General features: G+C 40.2%; 1 protein-coding gene across 5 annotated transcripts in view; it reads left to right on the top strand.

Moving 5' to 3' along the window:
- Positions 1 to 1,299: 1,299 nt before the first annotated feature.
- Positions 1,300 to 17,136, top strand: part of ELP6 (elongator protein 6) — a 74,443-nt gene continuing 58,606 nt past the window's right edge. The window contains exons 1-3 of one of the 5 annotated variants that reach the window (XM_089158574.1): positions 1,300 to 1,517; positions 1,647 to 1,695; positions 2,592 to 2,834. In XM_089158574.1, the coding sequence (XP_089014700.1) occupies positions 2,607 to 2,834 (228 nt within the window). In that variant the 5' untranslated portion in view covers positions 1,300 to 1,517; positions 1,647 to 1,695; positions 2,592 to 2,606. Of the gene's footprint in view, positions 1,518 to 1,625; positions 1,696 to 2,579; positions 2,835 to 17,136 lie in introns of all 5 variants that reach the window. The other 4 variants (XM_089158575.1, XM_089158572.1, XM_089158573.1 and 1 more) reach the window with 4 other exon arrangements.

Below are 17,136 nucleotides of genomic sequence, written 5' to 3'. Positions count from 1 at the left end.
CCTTGGAGAGAGTATTCCAGAGTTCTTCTGATATTTTCCAATAGCTTAATGACAAAGTGATTCGAATTAGATCGAAGTTTGAATATATAGGGGTTCGGAAACTTAGTTTCCAAAAAGTACCAAATTTGTCTCGGGGAGCTTTAGTCGTTTGGGGTGACTAGGGCAATTGACCAAACAATACATTTTTTGCCAAAAATGATTTTTTGGTCCAAAAAAACCACAAGCTCCTCTTGGGTCCTTTTCCAACTTATGAAAGAGTCTTACTTGGTTTTGTAAGATCCTCAAATTGTGTTTACACTGTACTCATAGTCTATCTTCCAAGTCCATCATCATTCAAGTTGCATCTTCTTCCAAAGTCAATCAATGTTTCTATAATAGGATCTTCATCATCGACATCCATTGGTTATAGGTCAGACCCAATGGGTTTAAATGAGATGGTTCACAGTTGTCTTCTATCTTCACTTCGGATTTTCGGACCTATTACATAGATTTTCGGGTTAGGGTGGTGAGGGATTTCACAAAAGGATTGTTGGTTCATATTTAGGTTATTGAGGATGTGGTGGCTAATGGAGAGGTTTGGAAATATGAAGGTGAGGATTGGCCCTCCAAGGGACATCAACTACCAGATTCCTTTGTTACCACATACTTGAGTAAGAGTCCATACTTGGCGATTTGTATTAATTATAGACAACTTAATGTTCGAACTATTAAAGATAAATTTCCAGAGTTCGAATCCCCTTGGGGCTAGGGGTGCCCTGCCTATATAAATTATGTAAAAAGCACCTTGAGGATGTAGTCGTGGTGCGCGCAAGCTGGCCCGGATGAACATCATTTCCAAAAAAAAAAAAAAAAAAAAAACTATTAAAGATAAATTTCCAATACCAAACATTGAACAACTCATTAATGACTTACATGGTTTTGTTGGTTTTTGAAGTTAGATTTGGATTGGATATCATAAGGTATGGATGAGGAATTTGGATCCTCACCCCGTCGGGGTAGCACAGAGTGCTCCCTGACGGGTTCCTGACCACACAAAACGTGGGGCCCACGGGTAAAATTTAAAATTTTTTTTGTGTGTTTTTCCAAAAAGTGTTTTTCACCGTGGGCCCCACTGCTTTGTGTGGTCAGAAACCGTTGGGGAGCTGATCCGGACTCATGGATGAGTGAGGGAGGGATACGTGCATAAAACTGCTTTCTGAACACACCACGGGCAATTGGAGAGCACAATATAAGTTTGTTCTTTCGACAAAAAGGGGAAAAATAAATAATCCTAGCCGTTCTTCCCACCCCCCCAAATCCCAAGCCCAGCTTGTTACCTTTCGCACATCAAGGTTGTAATTTATTCTTTTTGAAACGGTCAAAAAAGAAAAGAAAAGAGTTTGTATAGTTCTACCCTACACTCCTCGCACAGACTTGAGTGTCATTCTTTCTCGCATTTAAATCAATTATTGAATGTTAACTTCGTTGTGGTTGGTTTCTCTGATGACCACACAGTGTTTAGTGTTGTACTCATAACGGTAAGATTCGTCCTCTCTGTGTGCTTCTTCAGGGTTTTTTTTTTTTTTTTTTGGCTGGGGTTTTTTGGCGGGGGGGGGTGCGCTTAGGCGGTCTCATGGATAACGCAGGTTTTTATGGCAAAAATGCAGTTTTGCAGACGAAGTCTTGTATTGAGGAATCATATTCTTTGAACCTTAAGTGAGTATCACTGTCTTCAGCTTATTCTTCTCGTTAGCTTTCCTGGATTCAAGCATGCCCGCTCACCAGTCAGATTGCAGCTTCTGTGGATTTGAGAACTAATTTGGAGAAACCATTGTTCAGTTTTCTATTTTTTTCTCCTCCTCCTCAACCTGCAACCCCATCCACCTGCTAGGTTTCTTGGGTTTTTATCCCCTTCGCTTGGAAAACTTGAATTTTTTGTTCCAATTAGCACGTTTTCTTACGTCATTGGTGGTTTGTTTTTCAGAGGTTAAAGGTTAATATGATAATAACAGACTACTGTGTGTTTGGATTTAATTGACATGAGTTGTTGTATTTGGGTTTTGTTCTCTAGAGATGAATCTTAACTCATTCCCTGGAGCAGCCGACATGGAAGCCATATTTCGGCTTTGCCCTTGGTGACTCCACAACGGGGTGGTGGTGGTGGTGGTTCACAAGGTCCTAGAGATGTATTTAGTGTGGTTTAATGTCAGATGCTTATGAGTTGTTTGAAAAAATTGCCTGAGCAGAATAGGACAAAATGGATATGATAAAGCTATTTATATATCACCTCATCTATTGTCATTCCATAATTAATTCTAGTTGTAGACTACCCAAACAGTTTTTGGTCAAAAATGGTATCTGGCAACGAATTTCTTTTTAATCAGGTAAAAATGAGAATGAAAAATGATACCAAAAAGAGTTATGGTCTTTTGCTTTGCCCCCACACCCCCTCCCTTTTTGCTTATTTTTACTCCTTTTAGCCTTCTTGATTCTTACTATCTTAACCTCTATAGGATCCATGCACCAGCGCCATTTAGTTGGGATAAGTTTATGGTTGTTGCCGTTGTTTCTTATTGCGTTTTTCTAATCAATTACTTTAGTCTTTTGACCAGCTTCAAAGAAGAGACATGGATCACTCTTTCAATGTGCTTGATGAAGCCTTAAGATTCAACAATGCAAATATGGTTTCATTTACTGGGAGAGTCATACTCATTGAGGACTGCGTTGAGACCAGTGGAGCATTCATTCTCCACCAATTGATAAAACGTGCTTTGTCTCCTAACAACTCTGGCATCGTGCTCTTTTTCGCCTTTGCCCAACCCTTCTCTCACTATGAGCGCATTTTAAGAAAATTGGTAAGTTTTCCTTTTATATTATAAGTACATCCCTATGGATTCTTTTGGGCATTATAACCAGCACGTCATTTGCCATCTAGCAAAACCAGTGGTCCACAGGGCTACGAATGACCTGATTATTGCTGTCTTAGACATTATTGGTTTTTATTGTTAAAAATAACTAAAAGCATGGTTGGTTTTATTAGGATATTCTGTTGCGTCAGGTTTGTGGTCGGAAGAAGAATGATATTTGGCTGTGGTGGATATTCACGGTGGGAAATAAGCCCTCTTAGTGTAACATTATATTTGAATGTTCAAAAATAGCCAACCAATAACTTTTCAGAGAGAATGAACTTAAGAAAAGGAAAGGTTTCCAATAGCACATAATCATATGGTAAATAAGACTGAAGCCAGAATTGACGTATAAATGGTATCTCAAGATCATAGCAATAGGGCAGAATTTTAAGTTCATAGCAGGAGCAGATGTGTGAGTTAAAGTTGGACCAAGCTGAACTCAAATTTACCAATTAGAAATGAAAATGTACACTGAAACTCTGACATCAAATGGATGGATCGACTTGGTTTAACAACTGGAAAGAAAAATAATCACCAAAACAGATTTGTTTTTGGATAAGTAAAATGAGGGAATAATAAGAACAGCCAAAATTGTACCTGGGTTTCACACTGCTAGAGGGATTGACTAGCTCAAATACCAAGCTTGCTTGATCAAACATAAGGGAATTCCACAGGAACAAGCTTGCAGACAGCAACTTCAATTTTCATTATGAGTGAGGTTATAAACTGTTAAGACCTTAATAAACTTGCTACTGCAAATTTGACACCACTTATGGCATATAGCTCACAATCAAACATGAATAAGGGAACAAAAGAGTATAGAACAACTAAAACAGCAGAGAATAGGTATTACTTCAATAATATTTTGCTGAATAGACATCAAGTATAGAACTAACAATATTGCTTCGCATCCTCCATTAACATCAAACACAAAACTACAGCAAGGAACAACTACAGTGATGTGAACTGGATCCAGGACCACCCAAAGAAGGCCCAGGCAGGTTGCCAGTGCCCTGTGGCCCAATGAGCAACCCGGGGAAATTCTTCCAGCATAGGGGCATTTTGGGTAGACCTAGTCCAACACAATCTGATCTAGCTCAAATCAGAATCTTGTTAGGAGTTCATCTTTACTTTATTATTTGAGTCTTTCTTTGTTAAGTTATGGAAAGGTCCTAGTCTAGCTAGGAGTCCTAATTAGACAGGGGTTCCTATTGTAGTAGCCCAAATTCTACTTTTGATTTGAAGTTTGGTTTGTTTTGGTCAAGTTATTGAAAGAGTCCTAGTCGAGTTAGGAGTCCCAATTAGAGAAGGATTCCTCTTGTAGTTCTACAAGGAGTCTAGTCCTACTCATCTTTTGTAATTTGAATCATCTTAGGATGGGCAAAGTCAAAATCCTTGTTAGAATATGAGTCCTAGGTCCTGTACGACTCCTAGTCTGAGTCAGCTTCTAATGTTGAGTCTTGGTATGAGTTTATTCATGTCAGGCTATAAATAAAGCCTCTAGCTTGTAAAGAGGATAGACTTGATTATTGAATAAACTTGGAATTTGAAGTTGAATATTGGAGTCATGGGTTTCCTAAGGAAGGAGGCCTGCGGCTGCTGGTATTGTATTTACTGCAGTGTTTCAGGTTCTTCAACCTCTTTCTCTCCCTCAAGAAAGTGCAAACAGTTCCTCACCTCCAGCCTGTACCTTTCTCCTTCTTCTTTCTTTTTTGCGGCCCTTCTTCTTCCCAATCCCCTTGCTTGCAGCAGCCGTAGTTTCTCCCTGAAACCTAAACCCTATGTCTCCCAAACCCCTCTTCTAGTTCCCATCCCCTTCAGGAAATCTCGCCTTGTCCCTTCCCTTAGTTTTTGATTTCAACTGTAACCCATACCACCCCCTTAATCCTAGAAAGAATGTGTCGTTTCTTCTTCCCCTAAGCATAATCCCCTTGTCCCTTTTTGTTGTAATTTGGAGAGATATTGCTCAAAGGTATATGATTCATAGGCCCCAATAAGGTATTTATAGTTACAATATAGTTGAGTCCCACTCTGAGTAGGAAAAGGAACTACAAAAAAGAAATAGAAATAAGAAACTAACTCTAGACTTATTAGGAAATGGAATCATATTCTAATTAGAAAACCTTAGTCCATACTTTCAACACTCCCCCTCAAGTTGAGCATAGATATTTATCATGCATAACTTGCGAATAATACTATTGAATACCTTTGTGCTTAAGCTCTTTGTGAGCACATCAGCTCGCTGCTCGTTTGAAGTAACAAAGGTAATATGGATCAATCCAACCTCAACCTTCTCTTTGATGAAATGTTTGTCAGGCTCCACATGCTTAGTCCTGTCATATTGTACTGTGTTGTGAGCTATGCTGGTCGCTAACTTACCATCTTAGTACAACTGTATAGGAACCTCCAAATCTTTCCCAACCTCTTGAAGTAGCCCTTTCAGCCACAGTACCTCACAAATGCCTTGAACAATCGCCCTTAACTCGACCTCAACACTGGACCTCGTAATCACATCCTGTTTCTTGCTTTTCCAAGTCACAAGTTTACCTCCCACATAGACACAATACCCAGAGGTAGACCTCCTATCATCTGGACATCCTGCCCAGTTTGCATATGTAGATGCCTCAATCTTCAAATGTCCATGAGCTGAAATTAAAACCCCTTTTCCTAGAGTGGCCTTCAAGTACGTCAAGATCCGATATACTGCATCTAAGTGTGAGGAGTAAGGATCATGCATATACTTGCTAAGAAGACTAATTGCAAATGTGATGTCAAGCCTAGTTTGAGATAGATAAGATCAACTTTTCCACTAATTTTTTGATACTTTGTCTTGTCAATTGGTTCTCCTTCCTTTGCCTTCGAGTATAGGTTAGGTTTAATAAGAGTCTTAACAGGCTTACATCCTAGCATCCTAGTTTCTTCAAGAAGGTCCAATGTATATTTCCTCTGAGATAGAGATACACCACTGACAGAATATACCAACTCTAAACCTAGGAAATATCTGAGTTTTCCTGTGTCTTTGATCTCAATTCAGTTCCAAAAGAAGTCTTTAATGTTGAAATCTCATCCTTGCTACTGCTTGTGATCACAATATCATCCACATATACTAAAAGTATAGTAGTTTGGGAACCATCTCTTTTAATGAACAAAGTGTAGTTTACATTGCTCCGCTTATAGCCATTAGATATCATTGCCTTATGGAACCTTCCAAACCACGCTCTAGGAGATTGCTTCAACCCATATAAAGCCCTCTTTAACTTGCACACTTCCCCATGAGTCTCGGCAGTAGAATACCTAGGTGGTACATCCGTGTATACCTCCTCCTGGAGTTTTCCATGTGAAAAAACATTCTTCACATCTAATTGTTGTAAACTCTATTCTTTACTAACTACATATGAAAGAATAGTACGAACTGTGTTCATCTTGGCAACATGGGCAAATGTCTCCTAGAAGTCAACGCCATAAGTCTGAGTGAAGTCTTTGGCCACCGATCTTGCCTTGTACCTCTTAATGGTCCCATCTGTCTTGTGCTTGTTCATGAACACCCATTTGCACCCAATAGTCCGCTTTTTTGTAGGCAAAGTCACCAAGCCCACGTTTTGTTTTTGTCTAGAGCTTGCATTTCCTCATCCATGACTTCCTTCCAGTTTGAGTGAGATAATGTCTCCTACCAAGTGTTAGGAACGGAGAGGACAAAGAGGAAATGAAACTTTGAAATTCTGGGGATAGGGATTGATATGAAACATAATTGAAAACAGGATGTTTGGTGCAAGTTCGATGCTGCTTTCTTAATGCAATTGGTAAGTCCAAAGTAGGATCAAAAGCAGGGTTCAAGACAGAATCACTTGGAGGAACGGAAGCTTTTAACTGGCTTGGTTCTGAAGGGGTCACTTGTTGCTTTTTTTGATAGGTCTTTAAAGGTCTAGGCTCCCCCTGCACATCGTCCACTAGCTGTTGCTGTCTGGTCACTCCATCTTCCAAAGAAGGATCATCTGTAGGAATCTCAGGAGAAATATCGAAAGGATGAATCAACATTAAACCTCTTCACTAAGACTCTCCCCTGAAGAGTTGTAGGGGAAAAATAAGGAACTTGTTCCTGGAACACAACATCTATGGAGACGAAGAAATGACGAAACTAGGATGATAACACTTATTCCCCTTCAGTGTAGGAGGATAATCCAAGAAGATGCACTTTAACTCGCGAGGATCCAACTTACCATGAACATGGTGGTTCTGGACAAAGGCGACACATCCAAAAACCTTAGGTGGCATTGTAAAGGCCGTTGTCCCTAAAAGAGCTTTAAGGGGACAGCACTAGTCTAAGACTTAGTAAGACATTCGGTTAACTAGATATGGTGCAGTAAGAATTATTTCACCCCAAAAACGAGGAGGCATATGCATAGTAAACATAAGGGAATGTGCTACCTCTAGTAGATATCTATTCTTGCGTTCGGTAACCCCATTTTGAGATGGAGTGTTGACGCAACTAGTCTTGTGTTTGATGCCATGGTTTGCTAAGTAGGAAGGGAATGCTCCACCCAAGTACTCAATTCCTTTATCTGTATGAAGGATTTTGATTGTTGCCCCAACCTGAGTCCCAACCATATTATAAAAATTTTGATAACATGAGGAAACGTCACTTTTTTGGTGAAGTAAACCCATGTGGTCCTAGTGCAATAGTTAATCAAGGTAAAAAACCATCAATGACTAGATAAAGACACGGTTCGAGAAGGACCCCACACATCAGAGTGAATGGCTGAAAAATGAATTTTACTATGATGATCTGAAATAGGGTATACATATTTGGTTTGTTTGGCCAAAATATTGGCCTCATAATAAAAGTCATTCAAATTACATCTTTTAATCATATCAGGAAATAACTTGGACAAAATAGGTAAAGGAACGTGGCCAAGACGATGATGCCACTGCAATAAGGTAAAAAGTGCAGGAGAGACAGAACTAGAGGCTGTAGAAAGAGCTAATGGGGACCCATCCAGCAAGTAAAGCCCCCCTTTCTGTTTACCACTGCTGATCATACGCCCGTTTTCAGGTCCTGAAACACACAATGAGAAGGAAAAATAATATTATTTTGTAATTCATATCACGAGTAAGGCTACTAATAGATAACAGGTTATACGAAAACTTAGGAACATGCAAGATATTAGATAGGGTAAGAGAAGGCGAGCAGATAATAGATCCCTTCCTAGAGATACAGGAAAGAGACCCATCATTCGTTCAAACATCCTGAGCAAAAGGAATAGATGAATAAGTATGGAACAAAGTAGATGGGCTTGTTATATGGTCGTTACCCCAGAGTCGATAATCCAGGAGGGATAAGTCAAATCGACATTGTGACAACCAAAAATACCTATAGGGAATTGTGGATCAGCAAGAGGGAACAATGGCGAAGCTACACTCGCATTGGAAGTCGGTTTTGGAGAAGATGAGTCAAGTCTGGACATCAACTGGTAAAGATGCTGGAGCTCATCTGAAGAAAGAGGTGCTCGAGTACTTAGGGTGTCAGAACAAGCTTGATTTGCAAATGCTTGATTGTTGCTCTTATTCCCATCCCTACCTCCTTCACGGGAATTTGCTGGACATCCGTGCAACTTCCAACACTTGTCTTTTGTATGACGCTCTTTTCCATAATACTCGCACTTTACTAGTGGGCAAAAATCACCAGAATCGGGTTTATTATTGCCAAAACCAGCCACTAATGCAGATCTATCAGATGTCAGAGTCTGCACCATAATTGTCCGTTGACTATCCTCTGTATCTACCATGGCACAGGCTTGAGCTAGAGAAGGGAATAGCTCTCTAAAAAGGATCTGTGCGCGAATTTGATCAAATTCTATATTCAATCTTGCCAAAAAATCTTAAACTCTCTGTTTATCTTCCCATTGTTGATAGACAATAGCATCTTCAACATTCTTCGGTATAAGCTTCCCATAGAAATTTAAAGTCTGGTAATATCCTCGAAGAGTGTTATGGTACTAAGAAAGAGCAAGGTCCTTCTATTGCAACTGATTGATCTTCCATCTAATTTCAAGCACTGTGCATCATTGCCTACTCTGTAGTATGTATCCTTAGCAACTTTCCAAATAGTTGCTGCATTAGGAAGGAGGAGATAACTCTTTGCTATGTTTGATTCAATGGAGTTGATGAGAAAACCCATGACCAAACATTCATCTGTGTACCACTTGGAAAGTTGCAGACCAGGTGTGGAAGGTTTGGTAGATGTCCCATCAAGATGGCCAGTAAGACCATGAGCACTAACAGCTAGGGAAACTGAAGCGTGGTAATTTGGAGGGGAGAAAACTCACGATCCCTATAAATGGAAGACATGAGAGACTCTTTAGATGTATTAGACAAGGGTGATGTGGGATCAACCATCGTAGGAAGAAATCATTCAACTTTACAAATAGATCCCTGAAACTTTTCGAATTTACATTCAGATCCTTGGATTTGAGTGTACACAAAACCCCCTGGTAATATCTGAATTTACAAAAAGATCTCTGTAACTGCTTGAATTTACGAAACATCCCCCTTGTAACTATTTGAATTTACAAAACAGGCCCATGCGAACTCAGAAAACATTCGTTGCTACCTACAATGTACCAAGAATCATTTTTAAGCATTGATGAAGGCTATTTGGGTGGAAAAAAAAAGACTAAACACCATCGCAGACTGAAGAACAAACAGAAAATATTTTTTTCTTTTGTTTCTAGAGTTCAGATCATCCTAGGAGAGTTGTAAGAAGTAGACGACATTCCTAGGAGCGATCCTGGGTAAGTTGGGAAGGCAGGCGATGGCCCTAGAAGAGTCAGAAAGTTGTGGCGACTCTTCTAGGATCAATCGCTAGGTTTAAAGAAGGGCTATTGGAGTTTGATTGGGCTGGAATGGTTCCACAGGGGTAGGCGATGGTGGTTATGGTGACTAAGGTGACTAAGGTCTGTTGGAGGTTTCGTTAGAGGCAGGAATGAAGTTACAGAGGTGAGAGATGGTGGTGGAAGCTTTTCTAGTTCTTTGAAACCTGCAAAGGCCTGCTATGACTTGTGAAGGGTTGTTGGTGTCTCAGGTCTGACATAGCTCTGATACCATGTTGTAATTTGGTGAGATATTGCTTAAAGCTATTTGATTCATAGGCCCCAATAGTGTATTTATAGTTACAATCTAGTTGAGTCCAGAAAAAGAAACACAAAAAAATAGAAATAATAAGCTAACTATAGACTTTTTAGGAAACGGAATTCTATTCTAATTAGAAACCTCAGTCCATACTTTTGACACTTTTTAATTTTAATTTTTAATTTTTCCTTACATTTTTGGGATTTTCGGACTTCTCAAAAGACCTAAAATTCAAGGCCAGATTTAAGCCAGTCTACCTATTAGATCTGTCCAAAACTTTAAGAACTTCATCCCCCCTTCCCTAAGGACCTTTCCTCTCAATACCAGCCCCATTGGACAAGCCAAACCCCAGTTTAAAGCCTAATTCCTTTGCTGCCATAGTTCCCTAAAACCCTAGAAACCCTAGTTTTTCGAACCTTTTACCTAAACCCAACCTCTTATTAGATTCATCATCCCTAACCGCTCCTTTACCTTCGACCTTAACCCTAGCCCTAGCCACCCCTAGAAACCCTAAATCTTAATAAACCGTTACATCCTAAACCCTAGAACCTGAAGTTTCAGTTCTGAATTTAAAATTACAGCAAGGTTCAAGATTGAAATTCAATGAACCCTTGCTCCAAGCCATAACCAAACCTAGTTTACTCTATCCCCAACCCTAGAACCACCCTATTCAACCTAATCCTGTGACCACAGGCTTAAAGTTACTGCTGGTTCACTTGAATAGATTGTGAAGACAAACCGTAGGTTTGGGGTTTACATCTATTGGTATCAGGGCTATAAATCAGCAGTAGCCAGAGCCATGGGTGATTCTGCAGGCGACCACAAATAAGTGCTCAAGAACTTACCCTCATTTGATGAGTTTTTTGAATATAACCCTTTCATACATGTCAAGATTTTGATAGCAGAAAGAGAAGAAGATTGGAGAAGTGTGTTTCTATACTAGATCTAGACTCAGGTTAGGAGAGTCCCTAGCTAAAGTGATAGTTGACCATGGCAGTAGTGTTAATGTGGTTTCTAAGTACTTCATTAAGAGGGCTAACCTTAAAATTGAAAGGCACCCCAACCCTATAGAGTGTCCTTCCTCAACGATGACAGACTGGAGGTAAATCTTAGATGCCCATCAGTCTCCATTTTTACTCTGAGGAGATCTGGGTGATTTTGTTCCTATGAGGGTTTCTGATATCATTAATTGGAACCATGGTTGTATGACAACGAGGTCAACGTTATAGGTAGGGAGAATACATGCAAATTCGTCCATAAAAGCCAGATGATTGTACATTTACTGCTAAACCTTCCAGCAGATATCAAGGAATGTAAGCTTTCAGGATAAATCAAAATGAAATCAGACTGACTCTAGTACCACACCGCAGTACTTGGTGGTTCTGCCCAACGAATCTGAAGGACCTAGCCAAGGAGGCAACCCTTGCTTCACCATAATCATTGAGGCTGAAACTCCATAACCAGAGGGTGAACCTTCTTCACCAATCTAGAAGCTCCTCCCAGAGTTAGTAACATAATTGACAAGGGCAACGTGGCTAAGACAGTGGATGACCAAGAGTTGACTTAAGCCCTTGATAAAAAGGTTATGGAGGCTGAACATGATACTGCTATAGTTTACAAGGACGAGGTTGAGCAACACCAGCTGAAGGTTTGCCTGAAGAAGTAATTTCTCTATTTGAAGTTCATTATCCCTTTAACATAGCTCCTGATCTTGTTCTATCCAAAGAAGAGGTAATCTTTGAAACTAAATGAGGGGGGCTATATAAGTAGATGAGGTTCTTGGAGAAGAAGAGACCAGGACAATCAAGGGTGACTTGGTGCAAGGTGAGGAAGAAATTGAGAGTACTCCACTATAAGCTACCTAAGTCCTAGAGTATGAGCCTCCAACTCTGGACATGAGAAGCACAAGGTGGGAGATGGTACTAGAGATGTTCATGACAACATGATGAAGATCACCATACTAGTGGAAGCTAGGAATAATGAAGATTCTAAAAACATGATGGGATTTCAAGCATGAACATACCGACTTTGTCTTGCCCCCATGGTTCTTCGAGAAAGTCCCTAGAGTCGAAGACTCCATTCCTAGCATTCCTACCTTGCTTGACTTTTGCTAGGGGTCGTACAAACTGATGCACACATGTTACTTCCCCAAAATCACCATAAAATTTGAGGTCAAAGTTTCCCTAAGAAGAGGAGAATTGATGTGGGCCTGCTCCAGGACCACCCAAAAAGAGGGCCTAGGGAGGTTGCCAGTAATCTACGGCCCAGCCAGCAAGCCCAGAGAAATTCGGCTAGCATAGGAGTATTTTTGTCATTTTGGGTACCCCTAGTCCAATCCAAGTTGATCTAGCTCAAATCAAATCTTCTCAGGACTCAGGAGTCCAAGTCTATCTTTATTTTGTTATTTGAGTACTTCCCTGTTAAGTTATCAAAATTCCTAGTCTAGCTAGGATTCCTAATTAGAGAGGGATTCCTCACAGTGGTAGCCCAAGTTCTATTGAGAAGCTAGTTCTACTTTTGTTTTGGTCAAGTTATCGAAGAGTCCTGGTCCTAATTAGAGAGGATTCCCCTTAGTTGTAGTTCAGGCTCTACAGGGAGTCTAGTCTTATGCATTTTTTGTTATAGAATCATTTATGGATAAGCTAATTCAGAATCCTTGCTAGAATAGGAGTCCTAGTTAAGACTCCTAGTCTATGTCACCTTCTAATGTTGAGTCCTAGTGCGAGTTCATTAATGTAATGCTATAAATAAGGCCTAACTTGAAAAAAGGTCAAACTTGATTATTGAATAAACTTGGAATTTGATGGTGAGTATTCGAGTTGTGTGTTTCCTGAGGAAGGAGGTCTGCAGCTGCTGTTGGTGTTCTAGTTACTGCAGTTTTTCAACCTCTTCTCTCTTCCTCAAGTAATTGCAAACAATCTCACACTTGCAGCCTACCGCTCTCTTTCTTGTTTCTCTTTTGCGGCCCTTCTTCCCCATCCCCTAGCTTTCAGCAGCCATAGTTTCTCCTTGAATCCTAACCCTCCCCCAATTCCCATGCCCTTTAGGGAATCTCATCTCTCCCCTCCCCTAGTTTCGCATTGCAACTTTAGCCCAAATCACCTGCTTAACCCTAGAAAGACTGAATCCCTTCTTCTTCCCTAAACCCCAATCCTCTTTTCCTTTTTCTTTTCCCCAGAAATTTTCTGGAATTTTTGAACTTCTCAAAAGACCAAAGATTCAAGGTTAGATCTAAGCTAATCTACCTATTAGATCCTGTTCCAAACTTTAGGAACCTCATCCCCCAACCCTAATGACCTACCTCTGATTTCCAGCCCTACTGGACAAACCAAACCATAGTTTAAATCCTAATTACTTTGCTGCCGTAATTCCCCAAAACCCTAGAAACCCTAGCCTTCCTTCACCTATATTTTTCAAACCCTTTACCTAAAACCAACCTCTTGCTTAGATTCATCATCCCTAACCCCTCCTCCTTTACCTTCGACCTTAACCCTAGCCCTAGCCACCTCCTAGAAACCCTAAATCTTAATGTCCTTACATCCTGAATCCTAAAACATGTAGTTTCAATTCTGAATCTAAAATAACAGCAAGGTTCACGATTGAAATTTAATCAACCCTCACTCCTAGTCATGACCGTACTTAACTTTATTCCTAGAACCACCCTATTCAGCCCTAATCCCATAAGCACAAGCTTATAAACTCTTAAATTACTGCTGGTTCACTTTAATAGATTCTGAAGGCAAATCCTAGGTTTGGGTTTTACACCATATAGACCCTAACAACTCACCTGAGAGCTGAGTTCTCCCCAGGAATTCCCTCTTGTTTCACTTATAGACTCCATGCATAACCCTAACCATTTTCCTTTCCCTTTTACGTAACCCAAAACCTTCCTAACTAACTACTATTCCCTCTCCAATCCTCTCTTGCCAGCTGGACCATTTTCTCTATCCTGCTGCATATACCCAGGGTGTGGCTTCTCCTCAATCTCCTGTTGAAACACGTCTCTTCTAGCTGGCCTTGTTTCTTAAATGTCCCCTATAGCAGCTAGTGGTGATCCAGTGCTTCCCATCCTATTCTTTCGCTTGGATGCCCATGATACTAGGGGCATATCAACACTCCCTCTTTTGAGTCTCACCTTGTCCTCATGGTGAAAATCTGGGAATTGGCTGTGTACACCTCTCCAAAATCCTCCCGAGTGTTCTCACAAGAGGGCCTTCCACTGAATCAGCAGCTAAAGTCTTCCCGTGGTGAATGGCGAATATCAAGCAGCTTCTCCGGGGTAAGCCACTATTCTCAGTCCTCAACTAAACAGGAGGGGAGGTGGCTGAATGACTATGTTGGTGTCTACTACCTTCTTCAACTGCCAATCCGTGAAATACTGTGTGCACCTTAGTGTTGGGTGGGAGAGCAAACTTGAAGAGGATGAGATAATGGGAGATTTGAGAAGCAGGGCTCAAGGAGTTGTTCACATCCCCTACACGATTCCCATCGACTGCTCCATCCAACCATAAGGGTTTATTAATCCATCCTTGGGTTCCAAATTCAAGTAAGCTGCTGCATTGGTAAACTTGCTACTATCTTTATTTGATTCTCGAAGGTCAAATATAAGGTGTTTTCTGTGAGAGTTCTGCCCAGCCATTATCTATCCATTAAAGCTACTGGCATTTTGGTCTAATAATTTCCTAGTTGTAAGGGAGATTCTAATTAAATTTGAGTTCCGTCCACCCAGACATTTGCCTGAAATTATCCTTCAATCCTATTTGTACTAGGAGCCCAAACTTAACCTGATTTAGTTGTAGTTTCCAAAATATATTCCACCCTGCAACTTTATTAAACCTGACATCAAACACAAACGCTGACCTGACCCTAGCTCTTAAGTGGGATGCTACATTCAATTCTGACTTGTTCAAGCTTACCTGTTCATCCCAAATCCTGGTTATTGAGTTCAAGTTGATCTCCTATCAATCTAAGACTACACCAGGTCATCCTCTAATGAGAAAAATTTGGGAAAACTCGGTGAAAGGATGATATGATAAAGCTTAAGGGAAGGGAGAATGATGTAAATCAAATTATAGGGTTTGGAGTTCTAATATTATGCCCTAAAATTGGACTTAGTCCAGGATCCTCTGTCTGTGAACAAACAGTCTTCTGGGGCTGTGGAAGCTTGCAATTGAAGATCTCTAGGAGGAATTGAGGTTGGCAAAGGTTAGTATCAGGTCTTGAAGGTTTTGGCCAGGCCGAGGGTTGAAGGAATGTGGGTTTTAGGGATTAATACTATGCTGTAATTGGGTTTCAGACCTGGGAATTAAGTCTAGGACTAGGTTTCTGATGTAAGCAGGCTGGCCCCCCTTCCTCAAACTAGCAAATTGGGCCCAAGAACCAAGCCCATTGGGCGCACCAAATGGGCGCACCAAATGGGCTGGCCGAACCCTACATGGTGTAATTTGGTCCTTTTTCCATTTCTTTTGGACACTAAAAGAGTCTAGTAATTTTCCTTATATTTTTGTGAGTCCATATCTACTTTTGTTTTTTAAAGTGAGATTCCTTTTGGATAATTAGTTATTAATTTTGCAAGTTGTTTTCTTGAAAATTCCTTTTTAGTGGTTATATATTGAGTTGTAAAGGGATCCTAGTCTGTAAAGGATTCTTTAGTTGAGTCCAATTTGGTTTCCATGTTTAAGTCCAAGTCTTTTCCCTCCAAGTGAGGCTATTTAAAGTCCCCACTTTCTTGTAAAGTATCAGTGGATTTGGAATTCTCATTCCATAAATTGCAGATCTTCCATAGATGGCATAATACATTGCAGATCCTTCATAGATGGCATAATCTCATTCCATATATTGTAGATCCTCTACGGATGGCATATTCTCATTCCATATGCTGCAAATCCTCTACAGATGGCATGATATCCACTTTCCATTATTTCAGTTGAAGATCTCAGCTGCCTCACCTCACAATTTTGGCAATCCATATTTCCATTGGTGGCACCTTTTATTATGTCTAACATCTTTTATTATGTATAATAATCTATCTTTCCTTTCATTCACAATGTGTATTGTCCTTTTATGTATTCTCTGGTTCTTCCATATCCAAAGAAATATATTGTATCTTATAAGATATATTATAAATAAAGGATGAACCTCCATAGTGTAGCAAGATCTTGGATTCCAAGATAATATGGTATCAAAGAGCATTCTTTTGCTCTAATGAGCAAATTCTCGAAGCTCCACCAAGCTAATTTGATTGATCCTGGGTTTTCCTCTTCTATAGTTGATGCATTCCAAGGTTGTCAAGGCAACCAAACCGATTGGGGCTCCACCTAGGCGATTAGGCAAAAAAGTGGCGGCTAGGTAGCAATAAGGCGACCAAAGCGGTTAGGTCAAAATGTTTCAATACAACTACTTTCTATAATGAGTTAAAAAAACATTCAATAGTCACATTTATCCAAAAAAAAAAAAGCATTCAAGAATCATAATTATGAAAATTATCCAAAAAAAGAACAAACATAAGTTCATCATAACAATGACTATGTACTCACAGGACAAACACGATAAATTAATAGATCTCATTATTCTGATTTCCAAGTCACTGTCCATTAAATGATTCGTTGATTCTCAATGTTGAGTATGGCTTATGCTTCACATTCTATTGCCGACAAGCACGGAGTCCGGGGAGGCCGCCCCAGTAGGGGTGTGGGGGTAGCACCCCGGAGCTTGTAGAGGTCCTATGTCACTTTGGGCTTCGGAATTCCATTGCAATTTGGGACTTGATTATGAAATGACTAAGCTATTAAATTTATATATGGTTTTGTAGAATAGTTTTTTATTTAAAAAAAAGTTATGTACAAAATGTCAAAAAAGCGGCTGCTTTAGCGTATAGGTGGCAATAAGGCACACAAGGCGACAAAGCGGGGGTGGGGGGGGAGCGTCAATTAAGCAGTTGAAAAACTGCTTTGCCACCTAGATGTGGACACTTTGACAACACTGATGCATTCCCTTTCTAATGGGGCACTGAATCCCCTCCCTTTGCTCCTATGAGCACCAAATCCCCTTCCACTGCTCCTACAACAACTTCAACCCCTCTTTCCTTCTCTTCTGGTAGCCATTACTGCTTTTAGTCTATTCT

This window comes from Hakea prostrata, chromosome 6 (genome assembly GCF_041222555.1).
Source record: "Hakea prostrata isolate BN-2017 chromosome 6, UWA_Hpros_2, whole genome shotgun sequence".
Taxonomy (NCBI): domain Eukaryota; kingdom Viridiplantae; phylum Streptophyta; class Magnoliopsida; order Proteales; family Proteaceae; genus Hakea; species Hakea prostrata.
This window is presented reverse-complemented; position numbering and strand designations above follow the sequence as displayed.